The 16961-nt window shown below is 41.9% G+C and overlaps 1 protein-coding gene across 6 annotated transcripts in view; it reads left to right on the top strand.

Annotated features, from left to right (window-relative positions):
- ENTPD1 (ectonucleoside triphosphate diphosphohydrolase 1) overlaps nt 1-16961 on the top strand; it is a 179872-nt gene that overhangs the window by 126308 nt on the left and 36603 nt on the right. For 4 of the 6 annotated variants that reach the window (XM_033187667.1, XM_033187677.1, XM_033187650.1 and 1 more), the window contains one exon: nt 7791-7918. In XM_033187667.1, the coding sequence (XP_033043558.1) occupies nt 7791-7918 (128 nt within the window). Of the gene's footprint in view, nt 1-7789; nt 7919-16852; nt 16877-16961 lie in introns of those variants that run through there. The other 2 variants (XM_033187685.1, XM_033187696.1) reach the window with 2 other exon arrangements.

Here is a 16961-nt window from a genome sequence, read left to right as displayed (position 1 = left end):
TGGTGGTTGAAAGCCTGGACCTTGAAGCCAGAATGTCCATGTTTAATTCCTGGCCCTGTTACTGGTGGCAGCTATCTGGGCAAGCGTATCCATACAGGTCTGCAGTGACCTCAATTCTTGCCTCCTCAGAAGAAAGAATTTGAGGGGCATAAAGTAGAAAAAGAGACTGAGTCAAGTTTCAGAGCAGGACTGGAAGTTTATTGAAAAGGCTTTAGAACAGGAAAGAAAGGAAAGAACCCTTAGAAGAGATCCAAGTGGGCAACTTGGAGAACAAACACCGTGTTCAACTGTGATCCTAGGACTTCCTAGGCTGCCATCTTGAGCCCTTTTCCCGTGATTCTTCCCTTAGGGTGGGCTGTCTGCACACGCAGTGCCCTCCTTACCTTTGTGAATTGAGCATACAGTGTGTTTAGGAAGTTGTGTGCATGCTCATCTGAGGCTTTCTTTCCTTTTCCGGTGGAGTGCTTCTGGCAAGTCATCTTCCTCCATTTGTCTCTTAATGTGCATGCCCAGGAAGTTGCTTCTCCCTGGTGCCTGAATTCAATGAGCACTTTAATGTTACAGCTGTGGATCAGCAGGAGATTTTCTGTCCCTGGCTCCAGCTACCAAATTACCATTTTTGGAGAAGCAATGTGATCATTGTCAAACCATCACCTGACATTTCTAGTGGGTGGGGGAGAAGAGCCCTTTCCTGCCATGTCTGTCTAACTACTTGTAACAGTGCAACATTTACATCAGTGTAACTTTGGGAAGTTACTTAATCTCTTTGTGATTCAGTTTCCTCATCTGTAAACTAACGATAATTATAATAGTGACTGTGAGTGTGACTTTATTTGAAATATAGTAGGGTGTTCGGAGATGTAATTAAGCTAAGGATCTTGAGATGAAATCATCTTGAATTTAGGGTGGGCCCTGAATCTGATGACTGGTGTCCTTATAAGAGAAAGGAGAAGAAAACTTGACAGATAGAACAACAGGGGAAAAGGCCATATGAAGACAGAGGTGGAGATTGGAGTGATGCAGCCACAAGCAGAGGAATGCTAAGAAGCTGAAAAAGACAAGAAAGACATCTCTTCCAGAACCTTCAAAGGAAGCATGCCCCTGCTGATACCTTAACTTTTGGACTTCAGGCCTCTAGAATTATGAAAGAATAAATTTCTGTTTGAAGCCAGCAAGTTCATGGTAACTTGTTGTGGCAGTCCTAAAAAACTGATACAGATTTTATAGAGAAGACGATAGTATTACATGCACCTTATAGGACTGTAGTGAAGGCTAAATTAATGGCTGCATTTAAAGTGCTAAGAGTAGAATCTGGAATACAGTAAGAACTCTTTAGTGTAGGCTATTATGTGTTGTTAGCTCATTGAAGCTTACATAGCAACCCTATGAAGCAGATACTGTTGTGACTCCCATTCTGCACGTGAGAAAATGGAGGCTTACAGAGACTAAGCAAAGGTAAGCTTGTCTGAACTCTGCTCTAACTTGAACCATCCCCCAGAAGTCTGTGGAGTTTGACTATCTGCTGATGGATCCTGATGATTGTTGGCTTGGTGACTGTTCCTGATGACGGTCCCTCAGAAAAGACTCTCCAGTTCTGAGCCATGAAGAATTCTAGAAGGTATTGAGAAGGCTGTCTCATGTGATTATGTTTACTCCTCCTGGATGTGTCTGCCCAGACCTGGTTTTGGCACAAGCTCTGCTCTGATGGAGCCAGGCTCTGTCCACACTTGGCTGTGTGGCCTGATCTCATTTGGGTAGCCTCAGCACATCGTTACCACAAGAGGCAGGGATGTGCCACCCTAAAAGGCCACACCCTCACTCTCCATTGACTTCAACAGTCCCCAATGGTTCCTTGTTCACCCCTAAGTTGCTAAGCGTGGATTATACGAATGACATTAGAAGTAAGTCACATCACTCAGAATAAGGCAAAGCCCTCACTAGTGCCCTCAAGGCCTTATGGGCAGGGCACCCCATTGTTCCTTTGACCAGTTCCTACTACTCTCCCCTCAGGGCCTTTCCGTGTACAGTTCCAGTTTCTGTAAAGCTCTTGCCTCAGAGGTATGTAGGCTTTCTCCCTGCAATAGAAATCACCTTCTCAGGCCAGTCCTAATCACCACATCCTTCCTTTTTACTTTCCTTGCTTTTTCTTCCTCCTCAGCACTTAAAATTATGTAGTACACTGTAAATTTTACTTGTTTATCTTGCTTATTGTATTTTTCTCCAAACTAGAATATAAGCACCATGAGGACAGGGACATTTCTCACTTTGGGTTATTGCTGTAGCTCAGAGCCTAGGGCATATCTAGTTCATAGTAATAATGTATTCAATAAGTAATTATTGAGTGACCAATTGAAAAAATGAATGAGGCATAGTCCCCTCTCCAACAACTATAGAAGTCCCAAACTGAAATGGTTCAAACTATATCTAGAGGTAGCACATGAAGAGAGGACTACTGACATAACTGAGCTTTGTAGAGTGTGGGGGGAACATAGCTTCCAACTGAGCTTGATTTTGAAGGAGACAAAAAGACTTGGAGAATGAGGGGAATGGAATTACAAATGAAGGAAGTCCCATACTGAAAAAAATTCAGAGAATCCAAAATTCATTCATCCATCCATCCATCCATCCATCCATCCATTCATCCATTCATACAACATGGGATATACCAATGAACAAGCCAGAAAAAAGTCCCTGCCCTAGGGAGCTTACATTCTAGTAGTCATAATGTCAGGAATTCTCATCTTGGAGCCAAACAGATCTGTTGGTTGGAATGGTAAAATGAGAAGGGCTGAAATTTCTGAAGGGCTTGGAGGTCTAGGTAGACCAGTGTGGCTTTCATCTGGCACACAGCAGGCCATAGGTTCTTGATAAGGTAGAGTCTTAGGAATGTCAATTGTGGAAGATTTCTATAGCCACATGAAGGAGGGATTCTGATAGGGAAGAGAATTAGGAAGTGTGAGAGTCACTAGAAAGGGCCATTGTAGAAGATCAGATATGAGGTAAGGGTGACTGGAATCAGGGGATGTGGATATCATTGTGGAAGAAGGTGGGTCTAAGGGGCTTGGGATGAAATAACTGAGATAAGATCTTCAAGCCCCTGAGTGTGAGAACCACCTACATATGTATCCTCAAGAAGAGCTCCCTGAAGGAGAAGACGGGAGGTAGCAGGGGTGGTGTAGAGACTTTGACTCTGGGAGTTGGAGGAATGACAAGGCCAGATTAGGACCAGTCTTCTGAGCTACAGTGATTGTTCCATCATTAGGCTATGTAAACACAGGAAGGACCACAACATTCCTTGGATGTTTGCTCACCAATGCTTGTCCACATTTGCTGTTTTGTTCTCTATATGACAAGAAAAGTTCAGTCCAGATGTGACCCATAACAAATTGGAAACAATTTGAATCTAGTCAGTCACATTGGATCTGCAAAGCAAAACTTGTTTTTGCCTGAAATCCACCACATCTGTCAACACCCTAAATCTATTTATTAATGGAGTAACATTTTAAAATGTTATATTTTTGTTATCACAGAGTAGCAATGCTGGGATTTCTCTGTACAACAGAATTTTTACTATGGACAAAATTAAATTATTCGTTTGTTTGTTTTGGAGACAGGGTCTTACTCTGTTGCCCAGGCTAGAGTGCAGTGGTGTGATCTTGGCTCACTACAACTTCAGTGTCCTAGGCTCAAGTGATCCTCCCATCTCAGCCTCCCAAATAGCTGGGACTACAGGCCTACAGGCACTTGCCACCACGCCTGGCTAATTTTTGTATTTTTTTTTTGTAGAGACAGATTTTCACCATGTTACCCCCCAGTCTCAAACTCCTGGACTCAAGAGATCCGCCCACCTTTGCCTCCCAAAGTGCTGGGATTACAGGTGTGAGCCACCGCACCCTGCTGAAATTAAATAATTCTGATTTTCACCTTAGTATGATTGTAACTGGACATCATGATGGCTGTTTCTATAAGAATCAAAAGAACCTTTGCTTCCTTTGATTCGTATAAAAATCTTGAAGGTATTTTTCCTCTGACACAGCTAATTGGTTTGAAATCAGCCTGTGTTTTTTCAAAGCTTGGGTTTCCTTCAGTTTTTTCTCTGTCAGGTGACGAGTTGAAGTTAATATTACCTTGCTCTCTCACTTTAAGCAGAAAATTCCTCTCCCTTGTCTCATCACATGAAAAGAAAAAAATGCAAAGGAAGTGGCAGTCTTAAATTCTCCAGTACAGTAAGCCAATTCAAAGGGAAAACAATGATAACACTTTGCCATTGGATATTTTTGGAAAATCGTTTGTTGAAATTCTGTTTCAAAATACCATTTCACATTGTATGACAGAAACCACATTTCTGTTATCCACAAGGCAAATGAAGGGCTTTTCAGGGGGAAGACAATCAATGTGAATTTTCCATAACAGAGCTTGACTGTGGCAGTCATGGGGTCTGAAAGCACTCTGGGGATCCAAGAAGAAGGGGCATTTACCTAAGTAATTCTATTTTTATGAGCACATCCAAGATATGTCAACCTGCACCCCACCTCTAGCACCTCTTCTCTGGCACCACTTCTGAGATGACTCTCCTGCTTCCTGAATGTGATCAGGGCTTTTGAAAACTGGCTTTCATATAGTCCATGGAAGACAGCATTTTAATTACTGCTCTCTGGAAAATGTAGTCAGTTACATGAAAAACAAACTTAACCATTGTGAGTTTTTTGGTAATAAAAACATTTGAAAAATCACTTATGGAAAATTCCTAAATTTTCTCTCTGACCTAAAAGTCTTTTTAGGATGAAAGGCTTCCATATATTCTGGTAACCTGGATATCATTGCAAAAGCTGGGAAAATGTGGAAAAGTGTATATCCAACTCCTCAGTGACAAGAAGAAGTTAGTAAATATTCTCGTTAGGAAAAGGAAGAAATAATTATAGTCACATCAAGTTGGTTCCCACCTCTGGGCTCTTGCAGTTTCTGTTCCTTCTTCCTCTTATGTTCTTACTCCTTCTCCAGGCTGGTGTTTTCTCCTCAAATGTCACCCTCTAGGTCTCAGCTCAAATGTCATCTTCTGAGAGAGGCTTTTTTGACCCTCAATCTGATACCTTTCCCTTCATTCCCAATTCTACTGCAAGTCACTCTATCACGTTCCTTGGTTTGAATTTCTTCTTAGCACATATCATGACCTGATATGACCTATTTACGTGCTTCTTTTCTGGTTTATCTTTCTCCCTAACTAGAATGTAAATTCCAAAGAGCAGAGGCCTTATCAGTTTTTCTTTTTTTATTGTAGTAACTTGGATGCTAAGAATAGTGCCTGAAATGGCCATGGAAGGAAAATGAGATAGCAAGATTGTCATATTTACAAAAACAAAAGAAGTTAATAGATAGACCTTGTTGAATAGCTTGAGGGAGTAAAACATTCAAAATTTTATTATGGTAGAAACATTGCTACAATTTGTTTGTTGTTATATTTATAATTGGTTGTTATATTTATAATTATTTATCCAAAGGACATGCTAGTTAGGGCTGTGTTTGTCAACATCACAACACTGGGAACCAAAATGGGGTGCCCTTAGAGGGTTCTTTTCCAGATTCCAGAACACTGGCATCAAAGAGGACATCTCTCCCATACCAGTTTTATCAGGATGTTTTAGCTTCACGTAATTAAAATCCTGACTCTAATTGGGTCAAAGCATTAAGTCTTGTGGAAGGATGGACTCAGCATTTGTTGATTTAGCAGCTTAAAATGCCATCAAGGACTCACATTCTCTACATCTCTCTGCTCTGCCATCATTGGATGTCATCCTTTCCAGGCAGGACAATATTTAAGGATGAAGAGAGAATGTTTTCTTTTTTCCCTAGACTTGCCCCAGAAGACTTCCTCCAGGGTCACATGGACCATAATTAGGTGGCATACCCAGTGTTAAACCAATCACTGGTGAGGGAATGAAATTATACAGACAAGTCCATCCCTGAGCTTGGAGGAAAAGCAAGCATCTGAACAAAATGGAGGTTCTTTTGGGAAGGGAGAAGTGGGGAAGTGCTGTATATTTCATCTGCTCTTCCTTGTTTGGAAGCAATAGATAATGATGTTGCTAAAACTTTTTCTCCTAAATTTTGCATTGTTTGGTCTGGTGGGTAAAGACTGCCTCAAGATTCTGGGGATTCAGGTGGATTGGAGACCCATACCTTAATCCAGGCTTAGAGTTGAATTAAGTTCAAGCTTCTGCTCAAGAGCTTCAGGGGGAGCTCCCATTTCAGTGCCCAGCCAGCTTCTACTGACAACGGGGGAAAGAGAAAGAGGAGACCTGGGCTCCTCTTTTAGCTTTTTGATCCCACCCTCTGTCCTTAGAGAAGTGTAAACTATGCTAGAGAACTCATCTCATTTCCATATGCTTTTTAATTATGTTATCTTGTCCTTTCTTCCCAAAGCATAAGGAAAACATTTGGGGATAGTTTGGGGAGTTGAGAGAGGAGGAGATTGAGTTGTCAAAATGGAGGGAATGGTGCAACCATTTCATTTCCTGTTTGCTTCCTCTATGCAATCTGTTTACATCTGACCAAAGTAGCTTTTGCCTTTTTTTTTTTTTGAGAGGGAGTTCGCTCTGTCGCCACGCTGGAGCACAGTGGTGCGATCTTGACTTACAGCAACCTCCGCCTCCTGGGTTCGAGTGATTCTCCTGCCTCAGCCTCCTGAGTAGCTCGGACTGCAGGTGCACGCCACCACGCCCATCTAATTTTTGGATTTTTAGTAGAGACAGGATTTCACCATGTTGGCCAGGATAGTCTTGATCTCTTGACCTCATGATCCACCCACCTCGGCCTTCCAGAGTGGTGGGATTACGGGCGTGAGCCACGGCGCCCGTTTTTGGTTTTTAATTTTTTTCAGACAGAGTCTTGTTCTGTCACCCAGGCTGGAGTGCAGTGGCGCGATCTCGGCTCACGGCAACCTCCACCTCCTGGGTTCAAGTGATTCTCCTGCCTCAGCCTCCTGAGTAGCTGGGATTACAGGCGCCCACCATCACGCCTGGCTAATTTTTGTATTTTTGATAGAGATGAGGTTTCACCATATTGACCTGGCTGGTCTCGAGCTGCTGGCCTTGAGATCCACCTGCCTTGGCCTCCCAAAGTGCTGGGACTACACGCGTGAGCCATGACGCCCAGCCACTTTTGCCTTTATATAACTCTACTATTGGAGCCTTTTTAATGTCCCATGACAGAATGAGACTAAAGACAAAATAAATAAGATAATATGAATTATGATCCAAAATGTTCAAGACTCCTCAGCCTCTATGCCATTACTAATCACTTACTATGTGATTTAAATGCAAGGGGTATGTATGTCAAGCCAGGAAATGTCATGGAATAGCGGGATTTGTTGTTTGATGATACATTATTAATACTTTTTAACATCTTAAACATTTTGTGGTAGATTTCAAAAATGAGGAGGGCTATCCTTGTTTTTTGTTATTTGTTACTTGTACCTTGATAGATCTGTATTACCTGTTAAACAGCCAATTTGGGGCTCTTCTCACTCCTCATTCCATATCTGATCACTGACCTAGTTTTGTCCTTGCCACAGCCACTAACTCAGTCTTGGCCTTTGTCAAAGTACAAACAAATCCTTTTGCTCTTGAATTATTTCCCAATTACTTTGTAAGTGCCTCATTGATAAAAAAAGATTGGCTTTTAATCTGTCTCTGATATCTCCAGGTAGCTATTACAAGACCAGACAGAAAGGGGAGGAAAATCAGTGTTTTTGATTTCTTGTTGGTATTTTTTTTTTCTGCTTTTGGTTTTAGAGTCTAACGTGAAGACATTTTGCTCCAAGAATATCCTAGCTATCCTTGGCTTCTCCTCTATCATAGCTGTGATAGCTTTGCTTGCTGTGGGACTGACTCAGAACAAAGCATTGCCAGAAAACATTAAGGTAAGTCAAATATGTGTGTGTGTTTGTGTGTATCTAAGAGGGGATCTGGGTGGGACAGGGGGAAGAGGGTTAAGGTATGTAGAGCATAGGGGAGGAGTTGAGGTTCTAACAGCCCAGGAACAAGTCAATTTCCACTGGATTAGGGGAGTAAAATGGAAATAGATGCTCATTCTAGAAGAGTAAATGCCTTGAATCAATTAGTGGTGGGAAGATAACTGCCTTTACGATTGTTTAGCAAACTCATTAAATTGATACTCTGGCAGAGATTAATGCTTTATTCAGCTCATCCAGATCTGTGTAATACTATGCCAAGATTCTATATTCTAGTATATTTCCACTTCTTCATCATGGGTGAATCACAATACTGCACTCTGTTCTTTTTACTTCATTATTATCACTATCACCAAAACAATATGTTTATTATACAGCTCTGTATAAAGTACTATGGAAGTCAGAGATTGTGGAGAAGACATGTATCTTATCTCCAGATATAGTAAAGAATCAACAAAATCAATAAAAGCAAATCAGAAAACATGTGTATCAAGTATAGTCATTTGAAATGAATTCATGGATAGGCAGATTTCTTGTGACTTTTTTTTTTTGAGACGGAGTCTCGCTCTGTCACCCAGGCTGGAGTGCAGTGGCCGGATCTCAGCTCACTGCAAGCTCTGCCTCCCGGGTTCAAGCCATTCTCCTGCCTCAGCCTCCCGAGTAGCTGGGACTACAGGCGCCCGCCACCTCGCCCGGCTAGTTTTTTGTATTTTTTAGTAGAGACGGGGTTTCAGCGTGTTAGCCAGGATGGTCTTGATCTCCTGACCTCGTGATCCGCCCATCTTGGCCTCCCAAAGTGCTGGGATTACAGGCTTGAGCCACCGTGCCCGGCCTCTTGTGACATTTCTACATTTGAACAACTAGTTACTATCATTAAAGATCATTAGGATCATTAACTTTAATGTATTTCTGTTTTCTTTCCAGTTCATCAAAGTAAAATTTCAGACATGAATATCTCACAAGTACTTTGTAATATGGTCATTATATTTTTTAATCTGTTAATTAAAAAGCATGTGGTAAATAAAAATTTATATTATAGATATACCATTTTAAACTTTCACTGAAATTATAGTAAACAAATATATAAGGGCCCAGATGATACCAATATACTAATAAGCATGTATGTCTATGTGGGCAGTAATATATCCAAAAGTTAACTTGACCATGGAGGCCTGGGAATACACGTGTAGAAGTATATTCTCTTGTATTTGAAGATGTTGAACTGGGAGCCTGGAAGGATGGTTGCATATGCCAGGCCTCTGAAACTTTTGACATCCACCCAAATCACTGTATAGCAGAGGCGTGGGTGTCACACTGGCATCTTTTTGTCAAGTTCAACCCAGTGGTGCTGTGTACAGCAGTCCCTTTGTCAAGACAGAAAGCTGATACTATCTCATTGTTAAGGGTCGCTTGCCTTTTAATATTGAGTGATGTTTCCTTGGCAAAACTTCACTCACAGTTGAAGTCTCATGACATCTTGGTTCCATTATTTGTTTACCAGTTCCAGAAATACATGATTGCCTTCTTAATTTGACCTTTTTACATGTTCAGTATTGCATCATTGGAGAGGGAGATGCCTAGCAGGCAAAATCCATGACAAACTTGAGTTATATTCCCAAGAATATGTGTGGTCATGGACGACCTTCCCTCATTCACAGTGGTCTCCTTCAAGTCTGTTGTGCTTCTGCATTGTTATATGGGCCTGGCAAAATGGAACAAGGTCTTTGGCGTTCTTTAAATAAAAGGGAGGAGTATTGAAGAGCAGTCATTGGCATCTGAAGTGAATCTTTTTAATAATATCACTGATTTATTTTATATAAAGATAGTTTTATATATGCAAACTAGTCATTTGTTGAGGTTATATAATTTTAGTAAGATTCCTGGCATATACTGGGGGCAAAATATTTCAGAAACTTGTATTCTGGTGATGGCTTTAAACCAGATGTGCTGTCCAATTTGATAGCCACTAGCCACATTCAGCTCTTTACACTTAAGTCAATTAAAATTAAATAAAATAAAAAATTCTGTCCCTGTGTTGCACTAGCCACATTTCAAGTGCTCAATAGCCACACATGGCTGGTGGCTACTGTATTGGACAACACAGACATAGAATATTTCCATTGCTGTAGAAAGTTCTACTAGGCATTGCCACTTTAAAGCATACTCTTGAATCATAACTCTGAAGTCATTCAAAACCAACTTTAATGAATAAGGTGTATCATAAAACATTTTATAAAATCTAGAATAAGAAACAAAAAAACTTTTTTTCTTGCATGGTTTGTACACTAGTACCAGGATCATCCCAAATATCATGGGCTACTAAACTGGTTTGAGTAGTTTATTGAAATAAATATATTTACTTCCAAAAACGACCATTTAAAAGATAACACTTATTTGGATATTTGTACTGATACATGTTTTTTTTTGTTTGTTTTTTGTTTGGGTTTTTTTTTTTTTTTTGAGACGGCGTCGCCCAGGATCGAGTGCAGTGGCGCAATCTCAGTTCACTGCAAGCTCCGCCTCCTGGGTTCACGCCATTCTCCTGCCTCAGCCTCCTGAGTACTGGGACTACAGACGCCTGCTACCATGCTCGGCTAATTTTTTTGTATTTTTAGTAGAGACAGGGTTTCACTGTGTCTTGATCTCCTGACCGTGTGATCATCATGGTCTTGATCTCCTGACCATGTGATCCACCCGCCTCAGCCTCCCAAAGTGCTGGGATTACAGGCGTGAGCCACCGCGCCTGGCCGATACATGTGTTTTAAGAACACACAATGACATGACTTTATGACCATACCTCATTCAGCAGTTCTTCATTCATTTTTTATAAATTTATGCATGGACAATTATTTATTACACCCCAGCCTGCCTGACAGAATAAGACTCTGTCTCAAAAAAAGTAAAATAAAAAATATTCATTGTCTGTGTTAGGCACTGGGCTACACAATAAGGAAAGCTGGTATATAGATGTGACTGAGCTTACCATCTGGGGACGCAAACGTATTTAATAACACAAATTATTAATTGTAATTGTGATAAATTGCCACCAAATGAAAGTTTTGGGATCAGGCAAGTCTTCCCTGAAAAAATGATATTAAAATAATATCTGAGGAATGATTGGAAGTTAGCTGGGAAAGACATAGGTAAAGGGTAGTCCAGGCAGGGCCGAGCGCAGTGGCTCATGCCTGTAATCCCAGCAGTTTGGCAGGCCAAGGCTGGCGGATTGCCTGAGCTCAGGAGTTTGAGACCATCCTGGGCAATATGGTGAAACCCCATCTCTACTAAAATACAAAAAATTAGCTGGGTGTGGTGGCACGTACTTGTCATCCCAGCTAGTTGGGAGGCTGAGGCACGAGAATCGCTTGAGCCCCAGATGCGGAGGTTGCAGTGAGCAAAGATCATGCCACTGCACTCTAGCTTGGGCTACAGAGTTAGACTCCATCTCAAAAAAAAAAAAAAAAAAAAAGTATTCCAGGCAGAAGGAAAGCAGATGCAAGAGTCCTGAAACAGGAAGGAGTTGGGTATCTCCTAGGAACTAGTTGGAGAGCAGGAGTGGGCCACGTATTATATAAAGGTGGGGAGGTAGGTGGTGCAGGCCCTGCAAGACAGGTTGAGGATTTCAGTTTTAATTCTAAGAGTAGTGGGAAGCTAGTGGTATCATCAGGTTTGTTTTTGCAAAGATCACTCTGATTTCAATGAATTAGAGGGGGATGAGATGTAGGAGGATACCAGGAGGAGGCTACCAGAAAAATCTGGAAGGACGAGGAGGCTTTGGGTCTAATTTTTGAATAATTGTTTTGAGTATTGGAAAGCCAATGGGAAATGTCAAGAAAGCAGTTGGATAATCAGATTTGGACCTTTCTTTTCTGAGCAAATGTCTACTGCCATGCTCAACAAAAATATAAAACAAGCCAAATTTCAAATTTTCAAAGAGCCACATTTTAGAAAGTAGAATAAAAGAGGTGAAAGTAATTTTAATAATATATTTTATGTAGCCCAATGTATCCAAAATATTATTTCAACATTTCATCAAAATAAAGAGTTGTTGGCTGGGTGCAGTGGCTCACGCTTATATCCCAGCACTTTGGGAGGCTGAGGCGGGTGGATCACCAGGTCAGGAGTTCAAGACCAGCCTGGCCAATATAGTGAAATCCTGTCTCTACTAAAAATACAAAAAACATTAGCTGGGCGTGGTGGTGGGCACCTGTAGTCCCAGCTACTTGGGAGGCTGAGGCAGGAGAATCGCTTAAACCTGGGAGGCGAAGGTTGCAGTAAGCCTAGATCACGCCACTACACTCCAGCCTGGGTGGCACAGCAAGACTGTCTCAAAAAAAAAAAAAAAAAAAAAATTGTTTTTTGTTTGTTTGTTTGTTTTGTGAGACAGAGGAGTTTCACTCTGTAGCCCAGGCTGAAGTGCAGTTGTGCGATCTCAGCTCACTACAACTTCCGCCTCCCAGGTTCAAGCAATTCTCCTGCCTCAGCCTCCTGAGTAGCTGGGACTACAGGCGCATGCCACCACATCCAGCTAATTTTTGTATTTAGTAGAGACAGGGGTTTCACCATGTTGGCCAGGATGGTCTTGATCTCTTGACCTCTTGATCCGCCCACCTTGGCCTCCCAGAGTGTTGGGATTACAGGCATGAGTCACCACCATGCCCAGCCAAAAAAAAAAATTGTTAATGAGATATGTTACATTCTTTTTTCATACTATCTTTAAATTTTAACTTATGGCGTATCTCAATTCCAACTAGTCACATTTCAAGTGCTCAATTGCCAGCTATTTGTTACCCTGGTTAGATAGCACAGGCCTAGATTAAAGGTATGTCTCTGATGGCATTGATTGACTGAAGTCTTAGAAATGGATGAGGTCATCTAGGAAGGGGTTATAAAATGAGAAGAGAGTCAAGGTCCAAGTCCTGAGAATCTCTATCATTTAAAGTAGGGGTCCCCAACCCCCAGGCCATGGACCAGTACAGCAGGAGGTAAGCAGCAGGTGAGCAAGCAAAGCTTCATCTGTATTTACAGTTGCTCCCCATTGTCCACTGTACTGTCTGAGCTCCATCTCCTGTCAGATCAGTGGCAGCATTAGATTCTCATAGGACCGCAAACCCTATTGTGAACTGCATGTATGTAGGATCGGGATTGCGTGCTCCTTGTGAGAATCTAATGCCGGATCATCTGTCACTGTCTCCCATCACGCCCATATGGGACTGTCTAGTTGCAGGAAAACAAGCTCAGGGCTCCTATTGATTCTACATTATGGTGAGTTGTATAATTATTTCATTATATGTTACAATGTATAAATAAAATAGAAATAAAGTGCACAATAAGTGTAATGCACTTGAATCGTCTCGAAACCATTGCCCCCTTCTCTCAACCTCTGGGTCTGTGGAAAAATTGTCCTCCTAGAAACTGGTCCCTGGTGCCAAAAAGGTTGGGGACCACTGATTTAAAGGGTGAATAGGGAAGAAATTCCTCCTAAAACATAATGATAATATTATTTAGTGCTTTGCAGTTATAAATCATTTCCACATGCATTTCCATTTTTTCTTCCCATGAATGCTGTGAAGAATGGAAGGTTATCTCCCTTTTGTTTTTTTTTTTGAGACGGAGTTTTGCTCTTGTTGCCCAGGCTGGAGCTCAGTGGTGTGATCTTGGCTCACCACAATCTCTGCCTCCTGGGTTCAAGCGATTCTCCTGCCTCAGCCTCCCGAGTAGCTAGGATTATAGGCGTGTGCCACTATGCTCAGCTAATTTTTGTATTTTTAGTAGAGACGGGATTTCTCCATGTTGGTCAGGTTGGTCTTGAATTCTCGACCTCAGTTGATCCGCCCGCCTCGGCCTCCCGAAGTGCTGGGATTACAGGCGTGAGCCACGGTGCACAGCCATCCCCGTTTCATTATTTATTTATTTATTTATTTTTAAATTATATTTTAGGTTATAGGGTATATGTGCACAATGTGCAGGTTTGTTGCATATGTATACATGTGCCATGTTGGTGTGCTGCACCCATTAACTCGTCATTTACATTAGGTATATCCCCTAATGCTATCCCTCCCTCCTCCCCCGACCCCACCACAGGTCCCTGTGTGTGGTGTTCCCCACCCTGTGTCCAAGTGTTCTCATTGTTCAGTTGCCACCTATGAGTGAGAACATGCGGTGTTTGGTTTTCTGTCCTTGTGATAGTTTGCTCAGAATGATGGTTTCCAGCTTTATGCATGTTCCTACAAAGGACATGAACTCATCTATTTTATGACTGCATAGTATTCCATGTTGTATATGTGCCACATTTTCTTAATCGAGTCTATCATTGATGGACATTTGGGTTGGTTTCAAGTCTTTGCTATTGTGAATAGTGCCGCAATAAACATACATGTGCATGTGTCTTTATAGCAGCATGGTTTATAATCCTTCGGCTATATACCCAGTAATGGCCATCCCCATTTTATAGATAACAAAATCAAAGCCTTAGATGTTCTCTCACCCAAGGCAGAGGGGGAGCTAAAACTAGAATTCAGTTTTCTGATCCAAAGACTAATGTTCTTTTCATTTGTCTTAATGAGTTTTTCCAAACAACACATCCTATTAACAGAAATTGCATGCAGGATGTTTATTTTGGGAAGTGATTCCAAGGAAACAAGGAAGAAAGGAAAGAGAGGAGCAAATTGCCATGTTGGGCAACTGAGGCTTGATCCTCCCAGGGACCCTCTGAAGAGCTGTGGAGAGTGAACTTTAGAATTGTCTGCCCTGAGGATTTATCCCCTGGTTCTTATCACCTGTTGGTCAAGGGTTGCTCCCATCCGGTGTTAAGTCCTTGTCACTTCCAGGTTTGCACATGTGTCAGAGGGGCCATGTGGGTACCACAGGTGACAATCTAGGCAGCAGGAGAGAAGCTCCTGGGCAAAAATAGAGAGATAAGGAGATACTGCTGGGGCTAGAGTAAAAAGTTGGCCAAGATGTAAAATGGCCACAAGAAGTATCTGAAGTATCATTGCACCTCCTGCTTTTTGTGGAGGTGAGGGTTCTTTGTACACATAATTTCAATACAATAGAGATATATTCATACAGAGACAGTGCTGTGGAAGCCCAGAGAAAGAAGCTGCTAGTTGTGCCTGATTACATGGAGACTTCACAGAGAAGGTAGCCTTGGAGCTGAGTCTTAAGTACTATGGCTTGAATGTTTGATCCCTCCAAAACTCATGTTGAAACTTAATCCCCAGTATAATAGTATTAAGAGGCAGGGCCTTTAAGAGGTGGTGGATCATGAGGGCTCTGATCTTATGAATGGATTAATCCATTCATGGATAAATGGATTGAGTTATCACAAGGGTGGGTTAGTTAGCATTAGGGTAGGTCTGTATTAAAAGCTAGTTTGGCTCTCAGTATGCCCCCTTTGCCATGTGATGGCCTGTGCCACCTCGGGACTCTGCAGAGTCCTCACCAGCAAGAAGGCCCTCATGAGATGTTGCCTCTTGACCTTGGACTTCATAACTTCTAGAACTGTAAGAAATACATTTATTTTTAAAGTAAATTACCTAGTATCAAGTATTCAGTGATAGCAACAGAAAATGGACTACGACAAATGATAAGGAGTTTTCCAGAAAGTGAGATAGGACATGTTCCAGGCAAAGATTATATCATGTGTTGAAGAGTGACAGCTTGAAATCATATGCAATCCCTGTGGAATCAGCAGCTCAGTATGGTTAGATTGTTGAATATGAGGGCAGGAAGAAGTGGTGGAAGAGGAGATCCAAGTCTGAACTTAGTATTTCTGGCTTAAAAGTGGGCATCTCATCCATTAAACTGCAGTGGTGTTCAAGTTTGGATCCATATTAGAAGCACCTGGGGAGCTTTTCAAAAATATGGCTGGGCCCCATCTCAGGTCAATTAAATCATCTTTGGAGGTTAAAGTTAAATAAAAATGATTCAAAATATTGTAGATCACTGGGCGCGGTGGCCTGTAATCCCAGCACTTTGGGAGGCTGAGGCGGGCAGATCACTTTAGGTCAGGAGTTCGAGACCAGCCTGGCCAATATGGTGAAACCCATGTCTTTAGTAAAAATACAAAAATTAGCCGGGCGTGTTGTCAGGTGCCTGTAATCCCAGCTACTCAGGAGGCTGAGGCATGAGAATCGCTTGAACCCGGGAGGCAGAGGTTGCAGTGAGCCGAGATCACACCACTGCACTCCAGCCTGGGTGACAGAGCGAGACTCTGTCTCAAAAAACAAAACAAAATGAAACAAAAAAAGCCCAGGGACTGATATGTTTTAAAATCTTCCATGTGATTCTAATGAGTAGTTTTTATCGAAGACCACTGCTTTGAAGGGTTTCATATAGGGAAGTGATGCCCAGATTTGTGTTCCCAAGATTCCTTTTGGCTGCAGAGCAGATTAGAGGAGGAGAGACCAGTTAGCATGCTCCTGGTCCAAGGCAGGTGAGGCTAGAATTAAGGCATTGTCTGTGGGGTGAAGGGAGGGGATAATGTGAAAGACACTTGGGTTGACCAGATCTTTGTGACAAAATTCCTTTGAGGACCTTTTAAGATTAAGATGGAACAGGTACCTTGGGACAGTAAATGCTGAGAGAAAACTCCGAATGCCTCTGTTTCAAGAGGGTGGTGGCCACAAGCCTCTCTTGGTGCAACTTCATACATGGAAAGACTTTCAGCTGTCCTGTACTCACTTCCTCTTTAATTTGTTATCCCTGTCCTCTTGCAGGGATCATTATTCTGCCTGCCTAGAGTACAACACAACATGGGCCATGGACTCACACTGCCTTGGATTTGAATCTTCGCTCTGCTCTTAGGGTCACCTCTAAGCCTTAGTTTCTCCACTTGTATGATGGAGCTGATGATTCTTCTCTTGTAAGATTACTGTGAGAATTCAGTGGGATAAAGTACATGCAAATGTGAGTGCAGAGCAGAAGGCCTGCCCACTGCAGACCCTCAGTGATTAATAACTCATGTCTTAATCATTTTTGCAGCTTATCTGCC

The sequence above is a fragment of the Trachypithecus francoisi genome, unplaced genomic scaffold (assembly GCF_009764315.1).
Source record: "Trachypithecus francoisi isolate TF-2019V2 unplaced genomic scaffold, Tfra_2.0 Contig01579, whole genome shotgun sequence".
In the NCBI taxonomy this organism is placed as follows: Eukaryota; Metazoa; Chordata; class Mammalia; order Primates; family Cercopithecidae; genus Trachypithecus; species Trachypithecus francoisi.
This window is presented reverse-complemented; position numbering and strand designations above follow the sequence as displayed.